Source organism: Pyrus communis, chromosome 17 (genome assembly GCF_041283825.1).
Source record: "Pyrus communis isolate YQ-2024b chromosome 17, ASM4128382v1, whole genome shotgun sequence".
Taxonomy (NCBI): Eukaryota; Viridiplantae; Streptophyta; class Magnoliopsida; order Rosales; family Rosaceae; genus Pyrus; species Pyrus communis.
Genome location: NC_142581.1, coordinates 2,148,759 through 2,166,403, shown reverse-complemented (window position 1 = coordinate 2,166,403; position 17,645 = coordinate 2,148,759). Strand labels below are relative to the sequence as shown.

General features: G+C 40.1%; 4 protein-coding genes across 5 annotated transcripts; 2 read left to right on the top strand and 2 right to left on the bottom strand.

Annotated features, from left to right (window-relative positions):
• Positions 1-2,503: 2,503 nt before the first annotated feature.
• Positions 2,504-4,744, bottom strand: LOC137708060 (uncharacterized). Its single transcript, XM_068447041.2, has 2 exons — positions 3,577-4,744; positions 2,504-2,856 (listed from the first exon to the last, which is right to left on the bottom strand). Exons 1-2 carry the CDS (start codon positions 4,106-4,108, stop codon positions 2,807-2,809), a joined length of 582 nt encoding a protein of 193 aa, XP_068303142.2. The 5' UTR covers positions 4,109-4,744; the 3' UTR covers positions 2,504-2,806.
• A 748-nt stretch (positions 4,745-5,492) lies between these two features.
• LOC137707462 (protease Do-like 9) lies at positions 5,493-9,164 on the top strand. Of its 2 annotated transcripts, none has more exons than XM_068446338.2 (9): positions 5,493-6,258; positions 6,806-7,005; positions 7,117-7,297; positions 7,417-7,608; positions 7,710-7,942; positions 8,123-8,224; positions 8,332-8,382; positions 8,472-8,576; positions 8,654-9,164. In XM_068446338.2, the coding sequence occupies exons 1-9, from the start codon at positions 5,679-5,681 to the stop codon at positions 8,750-8,752; spliced, it is 1,743 nt and encodes a 580-aa protein (XP_068302439.2). In that variant the 5' UTR covers positions 5,493-5,678; the 3' UTR covers positions 8,753-9,164. The 2 variants fall into 2 exon arrangements, with proteins under 2 accessions (XP_068302439.2, XP_088545118.1); XM_088688992.1 differs by having other exon boundaries at positions 5,534-6,258; positions 8,642-8,886.
• A 1,015-nt stretch (positions 9,165-10,179) lies between these two features.
• LOC137707463 (protease Do-like 9) lies at positions 10,180-13,390 on the top strand. The gene is made up of 8 exons (XM_068446339.2): positions 10,180-10,885; positions 11,123-11,322; positions 11,428-11,800; positions 11,980-12,212; positions 12,339-12,434; positions 12,533-12,583; positions 12,702-12,806; positions 12,919-13,390. Exons 1-8 carry the CDS (start codon positions 10,438-10,440, stop codon positions 13,093-13,095), a joined length of 1,683 nt encoding a protein of 560 aa, XP_068302440.2. The 5' UTR covers positions 10,180-10,437; the 3' UTR covers positions 13,096-13,390.
• Positions 13,263-17,626, bottom strand: LOC137707464 (WAT1-related protein At3g28050-like). The gene is made up of 7 exons (XM_068446340.2): positions 17,266-17,626; positions 17,065-17,130; positions 16,710-16,823; positions 14,618-14,867; positions 14,351-14,509; positions 14,112-14,263; positions 13,263-13,956 (listed from the first exon to the last, which is right to left on the bottom strand). The coding sequence occupies exons 1-7, from the start codon at positions 17,460-17,462 to the stop codon at positions 13,800-13,802; spliced, it is 1,095 nt and encodes a 364-aa protein (XP_068302441.1). The 5' UTR covers positions 17,463-17,626; the 3' UTR covers positions 13,263-13,799.
• Between the last annotated feature and the right edge of the window lie 19 nt (positions 17,627-17,645).

The following is a 17,645-nucleotide window of genomic DNA, read 5'->3' as shown; positions in this document are numbered from 1 at the left end:
GATATAGCTTGGGCTCGGATTTATGGTTGTGGTGGGTCGGATCCATGTCCCACCGCTCGTTTTCCACGGTAGTTGTGCGCTACTCCGCTGATTATGACTAAGCCGTCTTACTTGACTTGATCTATGGCGGTTCCTCCTCCCATGGCTGCTATAGATCCCTCTAGAAGTGGTTTTGTCCTCATCACGAAGACTTGCTGATTGATGGTTCCATTCTCAGATTAGGTAGTTTTTCATTTTAGCCTAGCAGGTTGTGTTGTATTGCTTCGACAAGTCGTTTGTGGCCTCGTTCTTGCGATGGCTTTTGTAGCCTCGTTCTTGCCATAGCTTTTGTGGCCTCGGTGCAAGGTCTGTTACTTCTGCCATCATTGTGGCAGATCTTTACCAATGGCTTATGGTTCGTGTTGTTGTGATGTGGTTGCCTAGTAGGGGTTTTCCTTATTTGTCAATTTGGACGGATTTATCTCCAGATCAAAATATTTGGTCACTAGAGAAATGTACCCATCTAGCACCTCTTAGTTGTATGTATTTGTTCTGATAAATGAAATTCTTTACGTTTTTGTAATATATATATATATATATATATGTATGTATGTATGTATGTATGTATGTATGTATGTATGTATGTATGTATGTATGTATGTACATAGCAAGTCGAGTCAAGTAAGTTGCAAAGTATCCAGAATCTGAGGTTTTTCACTACCAATTTACCAATGTAGACCTTTTATTTTAGCAAAAGTGTTTTCCGTGCTGGTTGTTATACAAATGTTAATAGAACTATCAGACCTTAGTGAATGTTAATAGAACTATCAGACCTTAGTGAATCTCCCTCTCCGAAGTTTATATTCAAATATCGCCTAAATAAAAATAAAAATTCTAGATGTTCTTGTTCAAAGTAATTTAAGAGCATCTTTAACCGATGTGTCAAATAAATTTTCGTATAAAGCATGTACATGTGCTCGGAGTTTGGAAACGATTCATACTCTGTTAAGATGTAAGTAGGTTGCTGGCTGGTTATGTCCGAAATTCGGGTCTTGTGCTAATCTCTGTGTGTAGATTGAGTGAGGTTTTAACTCTCTCTCTCTCTCTGAGTCATTAGCAGGTTGGCTCCTTTTCTCACCTGTCTAGCCATAGCCACCATTTTCATCTTCTTCTAACTCCATTCTCCAAACCCTTTTCTAATTCTTCCCAAACAAGGCCTTGATCATGTTATTAAGCTCTAACCACCAACAAGTAAACATACAAAAAGAAAATAAAACCCAATTGTTCTTTTTTATTTTCATATTTAAACTATTTTAAAGTCTGTTTGGTAACCATTTGATTTTCAGTTTTCGTTTGTTGTGCTAGAGATGAAGCGAAAATATATGAGAGGAGTGAAGGGAGAAGAATGAAGGGAGGTGGTGGGAGAAAGGGGGGAGGAAGAGAAATGCAGGAGTTTATATGAACACAAAAACTTGAAAGTTCAATTTTTTGGATTTTATTTTTTGTCATGTGTGTTTTTCCTTTTCAATTTCTTCCACCATCCTTTCTTCACCCTTCTCCGTTCCTCCTTTTATAATATACATTTTCTTTAGCTAAAAAATGAAAAATAAAAACTAAAATCGAATTCGTTATCAAACGACTTGTTATTTTCTTTGGGTAGGGTTCTAAAAGAGATTGCAATTTTTGATTTTTGTAGAAGAGGAGAAGTGTGACCTTTTAAAGGGTCACTGGATTCCAGATCTGAGAGGGCCAATCTACCCAATACAAGCTGTGTCACTCACTGTTCCTAAATCAAGGAATTGTTTCAAATATGGTAGGCTGGACAAGGGTTTTCTGAACTGGAAATGGAAGCCGGAAAACTGCGAGCTTCCGTGGTTCGATCCAAATACATTTTAGGAAATCGTTTGAGGTAAGAAAATGGCCGTTATCAGATGTAAGGAAACAGACATATTACTCTGACCAATTGACCTAATTAACCCAATTATGTATACTTTTATGTGCGGGTTCTTCAATGAACTATGATATTAACACTAATAACTTGCAGGAGGAATTCCCTATACAAGGATTCCGAAGACCACTTCAGGACATGGTACTTTGCTGACTTCACCCTTATGAATTTATGGTCCAAATTTCTTATAGCTGCATAAGAGAAGGGGAGATGCAGAGAAGGAAGTTTAGGGTTTTAGATGTAACCATGCCATGCTTATGAGACCCGGACGGGTAGCCTGAAGTTCACTGGAACAAGTGGATGGACGGTTATAACGATTGTGTGCGTTGGCGTAGTTTCTTAGGGCCAATTTGATATGTGATACTGTTGTAGCTTTTTAAAGACATACTTATGATGTGCTGTGAAAATAATCAGTTGTACGAATATAATCTCTCCCCCGGTACTCTATCCTATATACCATACTTACGTTCTATAACAACCTAGAGCTATTCCTCATAGTACTGTCACTGTAACTTCCCAGGTCCAATCAACAAGTAAGCTGGAGTCTCAGTGTTTTCCGACGAGTAACAAGTGACATGGACACCAAACTCCGGGAAGGTCATTCCTCGACGGAAGCATACATAACCCAGGACATAAATTTCAAATCCTTACATTCTATCTTTCATAATTAACATATGTTAAACCGAGTACCTCCAACATGTTTATAAACTTTCCCAAATATTCAGCAGATTTTGGGAAGCCAAGGTATCCTTTCACATCAGACATAAAACATGCACCCGAAATTTGGTAAATATGCGAAAAGAGATCCTACATAACAACGGAGATTCATAGAAGAACTCTTGGCTCAATCACACAGAGGGAAGAGTCTGAGAAGTATGATTACCACAAACCATAGCTAGATTGTTGAAGCAGATAGGTTTCAGAATCATCTGAAACAAAAATTGCAAACCGATACCAAGGATCGACAGTTAATTGACACAGGACCAGCCTTGTTTCATAACAGAGTGCACAATCAGAAATCAGAATTTTAAAACTACGCAATGAGTTTCAAATTATAAGAGTAGAAGCATTACAAATATGAGAGTCGTCTAACAAATATCTGCAGTGCACACATAGCGCGCACACGCCTTCAGCAGATGAAAGCGATATTTTAAAGAGTTCAAAAAACCAAGGCTCTAGATAACTAGTAAAGCAAGGTCGATAACTAGTAAAGCAAGGTCGATATTTTAAAGAGTTCAAAAAACCAAGGCTCTAGAGAAATTGATAACCTAAACCCCTGGGAACCGGCACACTATTGATCAAATTTAGCATCTTTGATATGGTCTAAAGATTATAGCCAACATAATAAGATGTTCACTAGTCGAATCAATACTCAAACGCAACGCAAGCTCGGATAATTTTGGAACAGTTTTAAGTATGTCAATCAACATGAACAAAACAAAGCATCAATCTGAAGGGAAGATAAAATGAAACTATCCAATTCGAAAAACATCAAATTCAAAATCTGTAACTGTAACTACACTAAGTAGCACAATAGGCAGTAATCTACACTAACATCAATAAGGTAACACATAGTCATTAGACAACAACTAAAACTTTAGATTAACACATAAGCATTGCTCTGAAATCTCATGCTTCCACTGTGTTACCTAGCACAAACGAGAACAGCTCGCGAACCGGTGAAAATTCCACCAATCCAATATCCATGGCATACCCTGCAACCGGCAACTTCAAGTCCCGCAACACGCAGAATGCCTCCGCCATTCGAGTCTTCGGCGCTTCCTGAGCGACGGCACAGTAAGGAACCCAGCAGTCAGTGCGATACTCCTCCCCAATTTCCACACCTTCTTTCTTCATTGCCTCACACAATTGGGACTGAAACTGCAGCAACGAAACCGACGGAGTTGGCGACAGAAACAGGACGTTGTTGTCATTTGGGAGGCTCCCGATCGAAGAGAAAGACAAGGCCAGAGGCTCTTGCTTGGAAGCGAAGGTTCTGATCACGTTTTCGAGCTTGGCGGGTTCAATAAAGGGACTTGAGAAGAGGGTGATGTGAGGTCGTGATTCGATTTCGATAAGCTGGGTACTAATCTGACGGCGGGCGAGCACGTTCCAAGCCTTCAAGACCTGGTTTTCGAGGGCTGGATCGAAGTAAAGCTCGATTGCATAGCCCTCTGACATTGCCTTGGGATTGAAATTCGAAAGAAAACAATCAAATTGGATCGAAATCACCACAACCCAGTTTCAGAAACTGAGATCTCAGATTGCCCAGAAACGAAAAGTGAAAGATAAGCTGAAATCGAAGTGACCCAGAATTGCAAGAACCAAAATTTCCAAGAAAAAATTACAGATTCAAGAAAATATCAGAAAACAAGAACTACCCAAGAGAGACTGGGATCGGAAAAAGCCTGAGAATTGAAATAAAAAATGGGGAACAAAAAGTGAAAGAGATGAGATTTTTAAAACATGTGAAATGGTGGATTAAAGTTTCAATCAGAGAGAGACAGAGGGAATAAAGGCGCAATAAAAATTCGGAGGGAAAGCTCGAAAGGGGTTTCCGAAGAGGCTCCGTAGCAGCGAAGATACGATTTTTCTTTGTTCGCAGATTACAGTGATGGATAAGATAAAGTGGGAGAGAGAAGGGAGGAGGAGCCTTGCACCATCTGTTGAAGGAGGAGGAGGGAGTGTGCAAGGTCACCTGTTTTTTGGTGGTCAGCTTCTTCAAGTTTTTCAACACTTACAATTCTTTCAAAATTGGAGTCCCAAGGTCTCAAAGTAGAGAGATACATTGGTAAAATTGCTTAATTAGTACAAAGAAAAAGATTGATTGATTGTACACAACGAAAAAGACTTAATAAAGAATAGATACATGCATGAGCAACGATAAATCACGTTAAAGTGTTAAAAGTAATCTCATGTTTTTAAGTGAGAGATGATTAGAATTTACGACAAGAGAGCATATGATACGTAGAAAAAAAGGTAGATGTAATATTGGCTGAAAAGCCCTTGATACTTGAGTTAGCAAATTGTCATAAAACTTTGGCCAAGTATGTTGCGATCATGAGAATAATCCCCTTCTAGAAAGGTGAAAATAGTGGAGCTTCCCTCATTTTCAACGTGAAGTAATATGATACTAAGTACAGTAATGACACGTGTTCGTGAGCGTATGGGGTCTAACCGGAGACAATAAAAAATTTGTATTAACTAATCACTTGCTACCATGTGTAGAGGTTCCTCAAAGAAATTATCAAGTTGTCAATTAGTTAGTATTGATAAGTTAGTTATCTAATGACCAATATTCAGCAAGTGATTTGTCACATGATATCGTTTTATTCAGCAGTTGACACTTGTCCTACCACTTGGTGTGGTGAGGCAACCTTATTTTCGTGAAGTGTTCTTGTCGACCGACAGGTTGATGGGATTCTCTGTCGGTCATCTTCTGGTCTGTCTGTACCGCTCTAATGATATTTTTTTCTCAAGTTTTACATCAAGCCCAACTTAAGTTAACCCACATCCATGAAGCCCACTTGAGCCCTAATTTAAGTAGTGGGCTGCAAATAAGCTTGAGGCCCAACTCTCACTTCTCCTTCCTCCTCCGTCATCTGCTACAGTATCTGGTTCAAAAAAGGAAGTCGTTGGTTCTGGAACCTCCGCCTGTGTATAAAAAACCCTAATCGCAAAAGCTTCACCGCCCTCAGACCGCCGATCCCAACAAAACCCATTTCTCAATTTTCTTCAAAAAATAAAAAAAATGGGCGAAAATAAAAAAGGAAAAAGAGGTCGAAAAGCCAAAACCCCAGAAGCCGATGACACCAACATCACCACCATGGACATCCAATACACCAACCCCACCGCCGCGGACGACGCCGTCTCAGTTCCGGCGAGCGAATCCACCTCAGACCCCGGCAGCTCCCAGCCTGCCCGCCGCGGTAGAGGGCGTCCCAGAAAGACCGAGAACGCCAACATGGCGGGTTCGCCGGAACGGCGGAGCTCGAGACACATGGATCAGAACGGCGATGGTGGGCACGCCTTGGCGGTCGTTTCGGAGCCGCCGATGATGGTGCCGAGCCGGGAGAGCGTGGAGAGGGTGGTCCCCGCCATGGACGCCGTCGTGAAGGTGTTCTGTGTCCACACGGAGCCGAATTTCTCGCTGCCGTGGCAGCGGAAGCGGCAGTACAGTTCGAGCAGTAGTGGGTTTGTGATTGGGGGAAGGAGGGTGCTGACCAATGCGCATTCTGTGGAGCACCATACGCAGGTGAAGCTCAAGAAACGCGGCTCTGAAACGAAGTACTTGGCCACTGTGTTAGCCATAGGCACCGAGTGTGATATCGGTATGCGAAAATTCGGATTCTTTTATTTGATTCTGCACTAATTTGTTGTCGAAATTGGTATACAAGCTTGCTTTTTTGAAAAATGTGATCATATTATGAGTTACTGGATTGATATGGAAGCAGAAAGCAGTTAGTTTGTCATGGCTTTGTTTTGTTAAGATGTTCATGTGATTAAATAGAATTTAGCTAAGAAGCAGCTTCAAATTGCAGATTACTTATTTCGTTTGACATCGAATATGATTAGGATCCAACATATCGATTTTACGTTAATTTCTATGTCCTTGCTGTATCTGTATTCTAGTTTTTGGAAATTTACCTTGTCTCTGTTTATCATGTGTCCCGTGTCCGTATCTGTGCAACATAGCAATTATGTATCGTGTTTTTCATTTTTGTTTTCCAATCATTTGATGAATGCGAGATCAATTTTTTCTTTTGTAAAGTTCGGTTTGATTTGGCATGCTTTGGAAAAGTTGATGAGAAGGTGATATCAGTGCATTAAATTCATGGGTAATTCTATTGAATAGTTCTTTTTCCATGATGCCTTTAGCGATGCTTACTGTGAGCGATGATGAGTTCTGGAAAGGAGTTTCACCTCTGGAGTTTGGAGAGTTACCTGCACTCCAAGATGCTGTGACAGTTGTCGGCTACCCTATTGGGGGTGACACGATCTCTGTGACAAGTGGTGTTGTGTCACGTATGGAGATACTGTCTTATGTTCATGGATCGACTGAGCTTCTAGGACTGCAGGTTATGTCTTTTGAGATTTTTCTTGTAAGACTATTCCTATGTACCATAACTACCTGATTATTGACCTGCTGTGGCTTCCCGATTTCCTTTCTACTTGTGATCCTTTTGCAGATAGACGCTGCAATAAACTCTGGAAACTCTGGTGGGCCTGCCTTTAATGATAAGGGAGAATGCGTGGGTATCGCGTTTCAGTCTCTTAAACATGAAGATGCGGAAAATATAGGCTATGTCATACCGACACCAGTTATTAAGCACTTCATCCAAGATTATGAGAAGAATGGGGCATATACAGGTTTGTTATGATTTGTACTTCTGACACTACCTTCCGGCAAATATCCCTGGCAGTCCAATGGGGACACATGAGCATTGGGTTATTAATAATCATTTGCGTGATTGAAATTCTTCTAACAGGGTTCCCAGTTCTTGGAATCGAATGGCAGAAGATGGAAAATCCAGATCTGCGGATCTCAATGGGGATGAGACCTGATCAAAAGGGTGTGCGTATTAGAAGAGTTGAGCCTACAGCTCCACATTCTCATGTTCTGCAGCCATCTGATGTTATTCTTAGCTTCGATGGGGTTAATATTGCAAATGACGGCACAGGTATCTGTTATCTTGATAAAAGAAGTTGAACTTTAATGTGCATGAAATTCTGAATACACGATATTAAGTGATTAACATTCCTTTTGGTGTCATTTCTCTAGTTCCATTCAGGCATGGAGAGCGCATAGGTTTCAGTTACCTTGTCTCTCAAAAATATACTGGCGATAGTGCTCTGGTAAAAGTTCTTCGTAACTCAGAGATACATGTGTACAACATAAAACTTGGAACTCACAAGCGACTCATCCCAGCACACATTAAGGGTAAACCTCCTTCGTATTACATCGTTGGTGGTTTTGTTTTTGCAGCTGTATCTGTTCCATATCTGCGTTCTGAGGTGCGACATTCATTTCATACTCCCAATGCTCTCTCTCTCTCTCTCTCTCTCTCTCTCTCCCACCTCTCTCGTCTCTCTCTCTCTCTCTCTCTCTCTCTCTCTCGTCTCTCTCTCTCTCTCTCTCTCTCATTAGTAGTATGTTACCAACTCCTTAACCTCTGGGTTTTCATTTATTTCTAGTATGGAAAGGATTACGAATTTGATGCTCCAGTCAAGCTGCTGGACAAACATTTACATGCAATGGCGGAGTCTATCGATGAACAGCTAGTTGTTGTTTCTCAGGTTCCCCTGTCTCATCTATTTCTCATGCTTTTCAGTTTTAGACGAAGTATTTTTTGCTCTGCTTTCATGGCTATGATGCCTTAACATCTTTTTCAAAATTGTGGTAGGTGCTTGTTGCTGACATTAACATAGGATACGAGGACATTGTGAACACTCAGGTTAGAGATATGTTACACTACAATGATGTGATAAAATTTTTTAACTTCCACTTTAACATACTCATTCAAAGCATTTGGTTTCCGTGTAGGTTCTTTCTTTCAATGGTAAGCCTGTGAAAAATCTGAAGAGTCTGGTTAGCATGGTGGAGAATTGTGACGACAAGTACCTAAAGTTTGACCTAGAATACAATCAGGTTCGCTCTCTCTCTCTCTCTGCGCACAGGCTTTGTACTTTTCGTTTGGTGGCTGAATTGCGCAGTTCTCTGTGCAGATGGTTGTACTAGAGACAAAAACCGCCAAGGCGTCAACTCTAGATATCCTCCTTACACATTGCATACCTTCAGCTATGTCTGATGACCTTAAGTTTTAAGCCCTGAAAGGAGACCTATTCCCATAGATGAAGTTTAGAATGCTTGTAGAAGGAAGGGAAACATTTCATTCTCCTACGGAGAACTGAAGCCGGGAATTAATCCGCCATTTCTGTCATAACCAGCTTCTCGAAGTATCTGCAGACGTTCGACCGCGTGATAACGATGTCTTCCCTATGTTATTGTATTCATATTAGCCAGTTCTTGTTACAGAGCAGAAGAAAGCAGCGGGGAATTGAAGTTCGGTTTTTCCTAGGATTAGTTAGCATCATACTTTCTTGAGTTTTGTCAATTTCAGTACCAGCTAAAAACATGTGAGATGTTCATCATGTAATATTTTTACCGGCTGATTTATTTGAGAATAATACCGTACAAGTTGGATGCAATAAAATTCAGGGTTGTGTTGACGGAAAATTCTACCATACAACAATGTACGTTGTATATGACCTCTTATTGTTTACTTAGGAAATGATTCCGATTTCCGACTTATCGGCTAGGGAGGTGCCAATCCCTATTAAAATTCTTCAAATTCTTGACTTCTCATTTGTTTACCCGGAAATTGATTCTGATTTCCGACCTGTTTTGCTTTTACTAATACATTTGTGAGTTTTATGTACCAATTCGTTATGGAATGCAAATGCATTCTCCTGATTTTTCCAATTCACAGCTTCTTGCGTCCCAAGTAAACATACTTCGAATGCGTTTTTCATTTCAACTAATCAACCCATTTTTCTTTAAGACATTATTTTACATTAATCTTAACATAAGTGATTTTTAACTCAAATGCATAGGAAGCACGTCCGCTCTGGACAATGCGAAATCAACCCATCTTGACTAGACTAATAATAGAGAAATGTTAATGGGACTTTATCAAAAATGGGCTCTTTATAGACTCTTTGTTACCTCATGTTTTAACGCCAATTCGGGTGCCAACATGTAAAACATTGTGCCAAAGGAGGCGGCAGATAGTCTATGAAGAGTCCCTTTAGCATTCCACCTAATAATATTAGGAAAATGCTATTCACACTCATTTTACCTCCAACACACTCTTGTTTTTATTGAATTAATCCTTCAATTTTCTTGATCCGACGATCAAAATTTAACATAAGTGTGAGAAAAGTAAAATGGGTGTGTGGATACAACTACTTAATATTTGGTTCGTTTGGAAGTGCTTTTAAAATGACTAAAAATACTTTTAGTGAAATTGATTTTAAAAGAAACACCGGATATACGATTATTTCAAGAAGCAGTTAAATGCTTTTCAATGATCCACTTGAATTTTATTGAGCATTGATTTCAAAAAATAAAATTTCTATAAAAACGCTTTGACTGACTTTTAAAAGTACTTTCAAACAAGTAAGCACGTTGTTGGAAGGTTTAGACCCCAACTCACAACACGTCATAAGAATGCTTTCCACCATGTGAACGCGGGACACGTAAGTTAAATATCCCTCATCCTCCGTATTCATGTCCGCTACTGACTGTCGTCTACTCTGTTTACTTACCGCGAAGCTTCAACGAAGGCCGCCAATCCATTGACTCCCACCGGCGTCTCCTGTCGGCCCGAAGAAAACCCATTTTTTATGACGACCCACCGCCCCTTAACCACCCCTTTTCCACGCCTTATCCATTATATATTCAAAACTAAAAATCCCAAAACACAAAACCCACCATTTCTGCCACCACTATGTATATCCAACACATCAGTCCCGCCAGTGCCACCACCGTCAACGACGCCCTTTCCCTCCCTCCCGTAACCCATCCCCTCAGCCCCGAGCTCATCAATATATCGGCTTCCGGATTGGCCGACCAAAACCGCGGTTGTGGGAACGATTCGTCGGTCGTTTCGGAGCCGCCGATGACAGTGCCGAGGCGGGGGAGGGTGGGGAGAGTTGTCCCGTCCATGGACGCGGTGGTGAAGGTGTTCTGCGTCCACACTGCGCCGAACTTCTCGCTGCCGTGGCAGAGGAAGAAGCAGTGCAGCTCCAGCAGTAGTGGGTTTGTGATTGGGGGCAGGAGGATTTTGACCAATGCGCATTCGGTGGATCATCATACCCAGGTCAAGCTCAAGAAACGGGGCTCCGATACCAAGTACTTGGCCACTGTGTTGGCCATTGGAGCCGAATGCGATATCGGTATGCTACAATTTTACATTTGCCTTTTGCAATTGCATGGTAATTCTTGAGGTGAATGCAGTTTAAAGTTTCCATCTTTTTGTCCATTTTAATTTCGGGTTTGATTTACTTGGCGATGATGTTTTGTGTGCAACAATTTTACATTTGCATGGTAATTCTTTGAGTTTGGTGCAATTTAAAGTTTGTTACTTTTTGTACTTTTGTGTTGCGATTTAAAGTTTGATGCTAAACTTTCAGCAATGCTTACGGTGAGTGATGATGAGTTCTGGGAAGGGATTTCACCTGTGGAGTTTGGAGATTTGCCTGCACTGCAAGATGCCGTGACAGTGGTTGGGTACCCGATTGGGGGTGACACAATCTCCGTGACGAGCGGAGTTGTGTCAAGGATGGAGATCCTGCCTTATGTTCATGGCTCCACCGAGCTTCTGGGAATGCAGGTGGATACATTATATATAGTTTCTTACCATGAAAATGAAATTATGTACACCTGATTTCAGAGACTTGACGCGTGTTTTTGGGGTACTTGGGGTGCGTTTTTGCAGATAGATGCTGCAATCAACTCTGGAAACTCTGGTGGCCCTGCCTTTAATGATAAGGGAGAATGCGTGGGAATTGCATTTCAGTCCCTCAAACATGAAGCTGCGGAAAATATAGGCTATGTTATACCAGTACCAGTTATTATGCATTTCATTCGAGATTATGAGAAGAATGGCGCATATACAGGGTTCCCAATTCTCGGAATTGAGTGGCAAAAGATGGAGAATCCTGATCTTCGCATGTCAGTGGGGATGAGAACTGATCAAAAGGGTATCCGTATTAGAAGGCTGGAACCTACAGCTCCAGAATCTCAACTGCTAAAGCCATCTGATGTTATTCTTAGTTTTGATGGGGTTAACATTGCTAATGATGGCACAGGTAAACTCTCTCTCTGTGTGATTTTCAAAGACTGCTGTTCTCTTTTCAAGTCGCTTTTGTGTTCCTGCGTGTGTTGGTAATTATTTTTTAGAAGAGTGGCATTTGAACATTCCCAGATGAAGTGTTCCATAAGCTTCTTGATATTCAGCAGTAACACTAATTTTTGTAATTTTTTTTAGTTCCATTCAAGCATGGAGAGCGCATAGGTTTCAGTTACCTTGTCTCTCAAAAATACTTAGGTGACAATGCTCTAATAAAAGTTCTTCGGAACTTTGAGACACTTGAGTTCAACATTAAACTTGCAAAACACAAGGAACTCATCCCATCACACATCGAGGGAAAACCTCCTTCCTTTTATATCATTGCTGGATTCGTTTTCACAGCTGTATCCGTTCCATATCTGCGTTCTGAGGTGTGCCCTTGCTTTCAACATTAAACTATGCCTTTATTAATTTCTACGAAATGCATCCAGGTTTAATTGTTAAATGAACATTACAATGTTGCTAAATCTTGACCATGGTTTTTTTCTTATATCCAGTTTGGAAATATATTTGACGTTCCAATCAAACTGTTGGACAAGCATTTACATGCAATGGCACGTTCTATTGACGAACAGCTCATTGTTGTTTCTCAGGTTTATATCTTGCATTCTATCTTTCTCATGCTTTTGGATATTAGTATAGTTTCTTGTTACCCTGGTTTTGTGGTTGACATTGTTCAAAATTGTTCTAGGTACTTGTTGCTGACATTAATATTGGATATGAGGACATCGTTAACAATCAGGTCAGTGACTAGGCTTTTCCATTTTTCCTTTCTTTATCTGATGCCGCAAATGATAGTCTAAGGAATCGGCGAAATAACATCTGATAGACTTGTGTAAATTATTCTGCTTTATGTGCAGGTTCTTACTTTCAATGGTATGCCTGTGAAGAATCTGAAGAACTTGGTCAGCATGGTCGAGAATTGTGATGACGAGTACCTTAAGTTCGGCCTCGAATGCAATCAGGTTCTTTTTATGTTTCTTAGTCTCAGGCACACACAAATACATGGATATATGCATGCATGCTATGCATTTTTCTTTGGTTGGCTGAATTGTGAATTGCATACTTCATGCGCAGATGGTTGTTCTGCAAAGAAAAACTGCCAAGGCAGCGACGCTGGATATCCTCACGACACATTGCATATCATCGTCCATGTCTGATGATCTTAAGACTAAAGAGAATACTTTAGAGGAAGTACATTCTCTGGCCAATGACCCTAGAGATACGATCTTAGAGAAAGTAGAGGCTGTCTAGATGCCTTAAGATTCGATTCAAAAGTTGGGAGCGAACACAGACGATCACTTCGCCTTTAGCTTTTTACAGAGATGATTTTTAGGATCCTCTTAAAGGAACCATGTATAAAACTTATCCCGACCAAATTTCTGAGAAGTGAGATTACTGGATGAGTTCTTTACTTTTACTTTTAGTCGGAAAATATGCAATAATAAGGGTAAAAGGAAACAATGTCAGTTTTACAATAGCATATTTTGGATTGTAAAAAATTTCTTATTCTTATGAAATAAAGATTACATTAGAAAGCTTTATACAACTTACAGTATCCTCCCTCAAAGCATGTTATCCTTCCCAAGCTCTTCCTCAAGTCTCAAGTCTAGGATGACCTTGTAGAGTTTGACTGCGAGCTAGTTGTTACGTCCAATCCATCGAGATGAGGCGACTTCCAAGAACGAAAATCGCCGTTGAGTTCCATCCATAAACACATGTCGATTATTTAACTTAAGGGTCTCATTCCCCATCACTAATGTTGCATCATGCTTCTTACTTATAAGGAGCCAAGCAGTGTTCGATAAGGTGGGCTTTCCCTCATTGCATCTGTAACGTATGCTAATTCTCCAGCCACAGTCATATGGAAGATTTCTAGTAGGCAAATAGACGTTCGATGATCGACTGGACGTCTTGTATTTGACTTTCATACATATATACATCTGCAAATCTTTGATTTACTTTTCGTTTTTATAGTTTTGCAATAAAGGGGCCTTGTGGGTGGTAGATGGGGATTCCAGGCTAGTAGCTACAGGTTCTTCACCGACCTGTTCCTTTGTTTTCCCCCACAGTACAGTATAAAACCCAAAAGATATAATTGTTGCTCCAACTAGGCTGAAAAGAGGAAAAAATGGAGACATTTTACGCTGCACTCTCGCTAGCGGAAAAAGATAAAGGAGAGAGGAGTGCAAGATGACTATTTTAGAGTGTTAGTAACAACTCGTTGAAAAAAAAAAAAAAAAACAAAGAGATTAGTTATGCTAACGAACCTTCCGAGATGAAGAGTGTCATGAAGGAACACAACGCCCAAGACCACGGCAATGGCCATGGACAAAGGCTTGAACATTGTCACATAGACAGGTCCCTTCAAGCGCAGCACCCATGTGTGAACAGCATTGTTCAAAAACGACCCAAATAGCCCCTAGATATAAAGAAAAATTGATACGATTAAGATGTAAGTCACACTATATAGGCACTGTTTTTTTTTACCATACAATTAGTTACTTACTGAGCAGAGAATGGAAAGCAATGCAATATCAGGTCTCAACTTCCAAGCGCTGGAATTTGGTTCTGTAATCAAAGCAACAGCCGCAGAAACGGCGACCACGCAGACATTGTAGAAGAAGATGACGGTTAACTCATTCGGGTAATCTTTCATGATTTGTGCCTGCAAAAGTATTACTACTTTAGAATTAAGGCGGAACAAGAAGGGTTCATGGTTTAGGGTCGGAAACAGAAGAATTCCAAACTTTTAGTTTTGGTTAAAATTAATTACCTGAACAATGTACCAAAGTGGTACCAATATGTACTCAGCCGTTAGCAGAAGGCCACCAATTATCCAATTTGAGTTCGTTGGTGGTGGGGAGTTTAGGAGAGGTTGGTGAAGTGAAATAGATTGTGATTGATTAGCAAACACAATAGGAGGGCCCTTGTAGAGAGTCACCACAAATGCACCTGCAAGTGAAACAATTGTACCCAAGATTTTTGCTTGACTGCTTCTGCTTCTCAAACCTGTACTTTCCAGCCTTTTGGTGGGTATAAAGGGGAGAGAGAGAGAGAGAGGGAAAGAGGTAGAAGTTAGTTGTTAATCATGCTCATGGTAAAAATTACAAGAATTCTTTAGTAGATCAATGTATTCCATACGTTGTTGAATTTATGGTTGTATGCGTGATAAATATTCTTAGGGATTTTAACGAGCGAAACTGAGCTACTTAAAATGCAATGTGTACGTTGATATATACACAAATAGAACTCTAGCATCGTGGTGCCTTTTGTTAATATAACAATGTTAAGCATCGACTTACGTATGATGTTATATTATTTATCTAGTTTCGAGCAGTGCATGTAAGTTTTTCTCAAGTGACCGTCGTATGTGCCCAAAGGAGAATTTTTTCAGCATGCGGGGAAACATAGTCTGGTACACCAAATGTCATAATACAAGTGGTTGAAAAAAATAATTCAAATATCCAACCGTTTATATTATAATATTTAGTATATTCTATGCCAATGTTTTAAAAAAGGGCCTAGACGCTGGGTGGTGGTGACCTGAGGCGTTTTCTTGCAAATCGGTTGGGCTCTAGGCGGCGCCTAGGAGGGTAAGAGGTTTTTTTTTTTTTAATTAAAAAAAATCCTATCTACATTACTATATTTCCTTATTTTCCTCCTATTCTGCATTTTATGTGGTTTTAAATTGTGAACTTATTGTACATGTGTCATCCTACAATACTCCTTACTATGGTTCTATGGCATATATGCTTAATGTGTCTTTAAATTTTGGACTTATTGGATACTCTTTTTTCATTTTATTATTCTTTTATTACCTTATCCATAGATTTCATACAAGTTTAATTTTTTGTAAGTGTCAATATACACTTATTTACAAGATATACAAGAAATTTACCTAAATCCGCCTAGGCGGCCTAAACCCCGCCTAGCCGCCTAGGCCCCTAGGCACCAGCCCGCCGCCTGACTAGCGTCTATTGTTTTTTAGAACCTTGTTTCATACCGAACCGTGTTTATAGCACATTAAAAATATCTCTCGTACCCATAGTTTTCCTCTTTTACCCAGAACAAACTAGAAGTCCAAGTTCCAATTAACAATTATTTCTCTATGTTGAGTCTGCCCGCTTGGAGCAAGAAAACAAAGTGGGGAAAGAGGGATTTGGATCTCATCTAGATTCAAATTGCGAGAATCTTAGTGATCTTCATATTTTAATCATTTATCGTGCATCATGCAATTATAAATTATCTAATATTTTTTATTTGAAATTGAACACAAATAATACTGACGAAAATTTATCGTACAATATATGATGAACGATTAAGATGTGAGATTTTTAAGAATCTCTGCAATTTAAGTGTGGTGGACCCACGTTCCTCCGTTATCGTAATTTGAAAAAGTACCTTTTTCTGGTCTCTTCAACTATTTATAGAAAGCAACCGGACAAACTAAGGCCATTAGATTTTGGCTTTTTTGTTTAAATGCCCGTGCCTTAAAGAGTATTTCATTCCCCCCACACACCAAAAATCTTGTGATCGTGTGACTTTGTCTCCTCTACCTTCATTCCCTGTCCCGTTCCGTCTAGTTAGTCAGGAAACGTGTTATCTTGTTTATTGCGGAACTGAAGCCAAAACGAAGAAAATACCGAGTTCCAAGCAAAACTTCAATTCCAAATCAACCAAGTTAACGATTTTCTTAACCATTACGGAACATGAAACCAAAGCACATGAGGCAAAGTCACACAATCGACAGTCCAGGAAACAAGTGGAAATTTCGACATATTCGAAGGGCACACAAATAAATAAGCCTAGATATTTGTCAACGGAGGGTGTTGTGGTAACTGTGTGTGGGGAGAAAGAGGAGGTACCTGACAATGATGGCAAGGATAAAAGTGAAAGCTGGCACAAGGTTGCTGATGGCTGAAGCAAGTGTTGGAGAGCTGTAGTTGATTCCTGTGTACCCCATGATCTGTGATGAACTCCTGCTCATCCCAAGAACACTAATTAGCATTAAATAGTTAAATACTTGGTCCTCAAAATTTTAGCGAGGCGATCGTTTTTCTCTTTCTGCATGTCCTTTTATATATATATATTTATTTATTTATTTATTCGTTTGATTTATTCAATCCGAACGTCGATGACAGTAATAAACAAAGGTGTGCATGTGAGAAAAAAAGTGTGCTGAAATTGCTTCGCAAAATTTATGCGTTGATATGATTGTACCCTATGAGTCCAAGAAGAAGAATTTTGGACATGATGGAGAAGTTGAGAGGAGGAAGCACCCTTGATCTGCAATTTAAGAAATTATAGATGCATGTTAGATAAAATGATGAAGAGTTTGTTAATTTTGATCAATTAAATTGTTTATAATAAGACGGTATTCTAAACTGCTCTAATTTATAGGACGAGAAAGAAGATTCGAACGTGCGGGAGACGAAAGGAGCTGGGATGAGAACAAAGGCAGCAACTGAGTAAGAGTAGACAACAAAGACATGGTAGCTCATTCCATTTAGAGTGGCAGCTTTGAAGAGAGTGTTTAGGCCGACGTTCATGCACTCCATCGTCACCATCGCCGTGAACGGCAGCACATCTCTGTAACAAGACCTCCCTGCTGCTGCCATGGATGCTCCTCTCTCTCTCTCTCTAAAACTCAGAAGGAAACAGAGGGGATGAGATGGTAAAGTCAAATGAGTAATGGGTGTGGTCTGAGATCACAAAGCAGCATCCTCCTCCTTATGGGTGAAATATGGAAGATGATTGGCACATTAAGGTTCTTTCTTTGGTCACATGATGTGTGCAAATAA

What these genes read in the sequence shown, in the direction of transcription:
- LOC137707463 (XM_068446339.2), top strand. Translation starts at nt 10,438, where the DNA reads ATGTATATCCAACACATCAGTCCCGCCAGTGCCACCACCGTCAACGAC. An exon ending in CCGAGCTTCTGGGAATGCAG is followed by an intron (nt 11,323 to 11,427) that starts GTGGATACATTA and finishes GCGTTTTTGCAG; the next exon opens with ATAGATGCTGCAATCAACTC. An exon ending in AGGACATCGTTAACAATCAG is followed by an intron (nt 12,584 to 12,701) that starts GTCAGTGACTAG and finishes CTTTATGTGCAG; the next exon opens with GTTCTTACTTTCAATGGTAT.
- LOC137708060 (XM_068447041.2), bottom strand. Translation starts at nt 4,108, where the DNA reads ATGTCAGAGGGCTATGCAATCGAGCTTTACTTCGATCCAGCCCTCGAA. An exon ending in GCTGTTCTCGTTTGTGCTAG is followed by an intron (nt 2,857 to 3,576) that starts GTAACACAGTGG and finishes TTTTTGTTTCAG; the next exon opens with ATGATTCTGAAACCTATCTG.
- LOC137707464 (XM_068446340.2), bottom strand. Translation starts at nt 17,462, where the DNA reads ATGGCAGCAGCAGGGAGGTCTTGTTACAGAGATGTGCTGCCGTTCACG. An exon ending in ATCCTTGCCATCATTGTCAG is followed by an intron (nt 14,868 to 16,709) that starts GTACCTCCTCTT and finishes ACCCACCAAAAG; the next exon opens with GCTGGAAAGTACAGGTTTGA. An exon ending in TGCTTTCCATTCTCTGCTCA is followed by an intron (nt 14,264 to 14,350) that starts GTAAGTAACTAA and finishes CTTTATATCTAG; the next exon opens with GGGCTATTTGGGTCGTTTTT.
- LOC137707462 (XM_088688992.1), top strand. Translation starts at nt 5,679, where the DNA reads ATGGGCGAAAATAAAAAAGGAAAAAGAGGTCGAAAAGCCAAAACCCCA. An exon ending in AGGCACCGAGTGTGATATCG is followed by an intron (nt 6,259 to 6,805) that starts GTATGCGAAAAT and finishes TGATGCCTTTAG; the next exon opens with CGATGCTTACTGTGAGCGAT. An exon ending in AGGACATTGTGAACACTCAG is followed by an intron (nt 8,383 to 8,471) that starts GTTAGAGATATG and finishes GTTTCCGTGTAG; the next exon opens with GTTCTTTCTTTCAATGGTAA.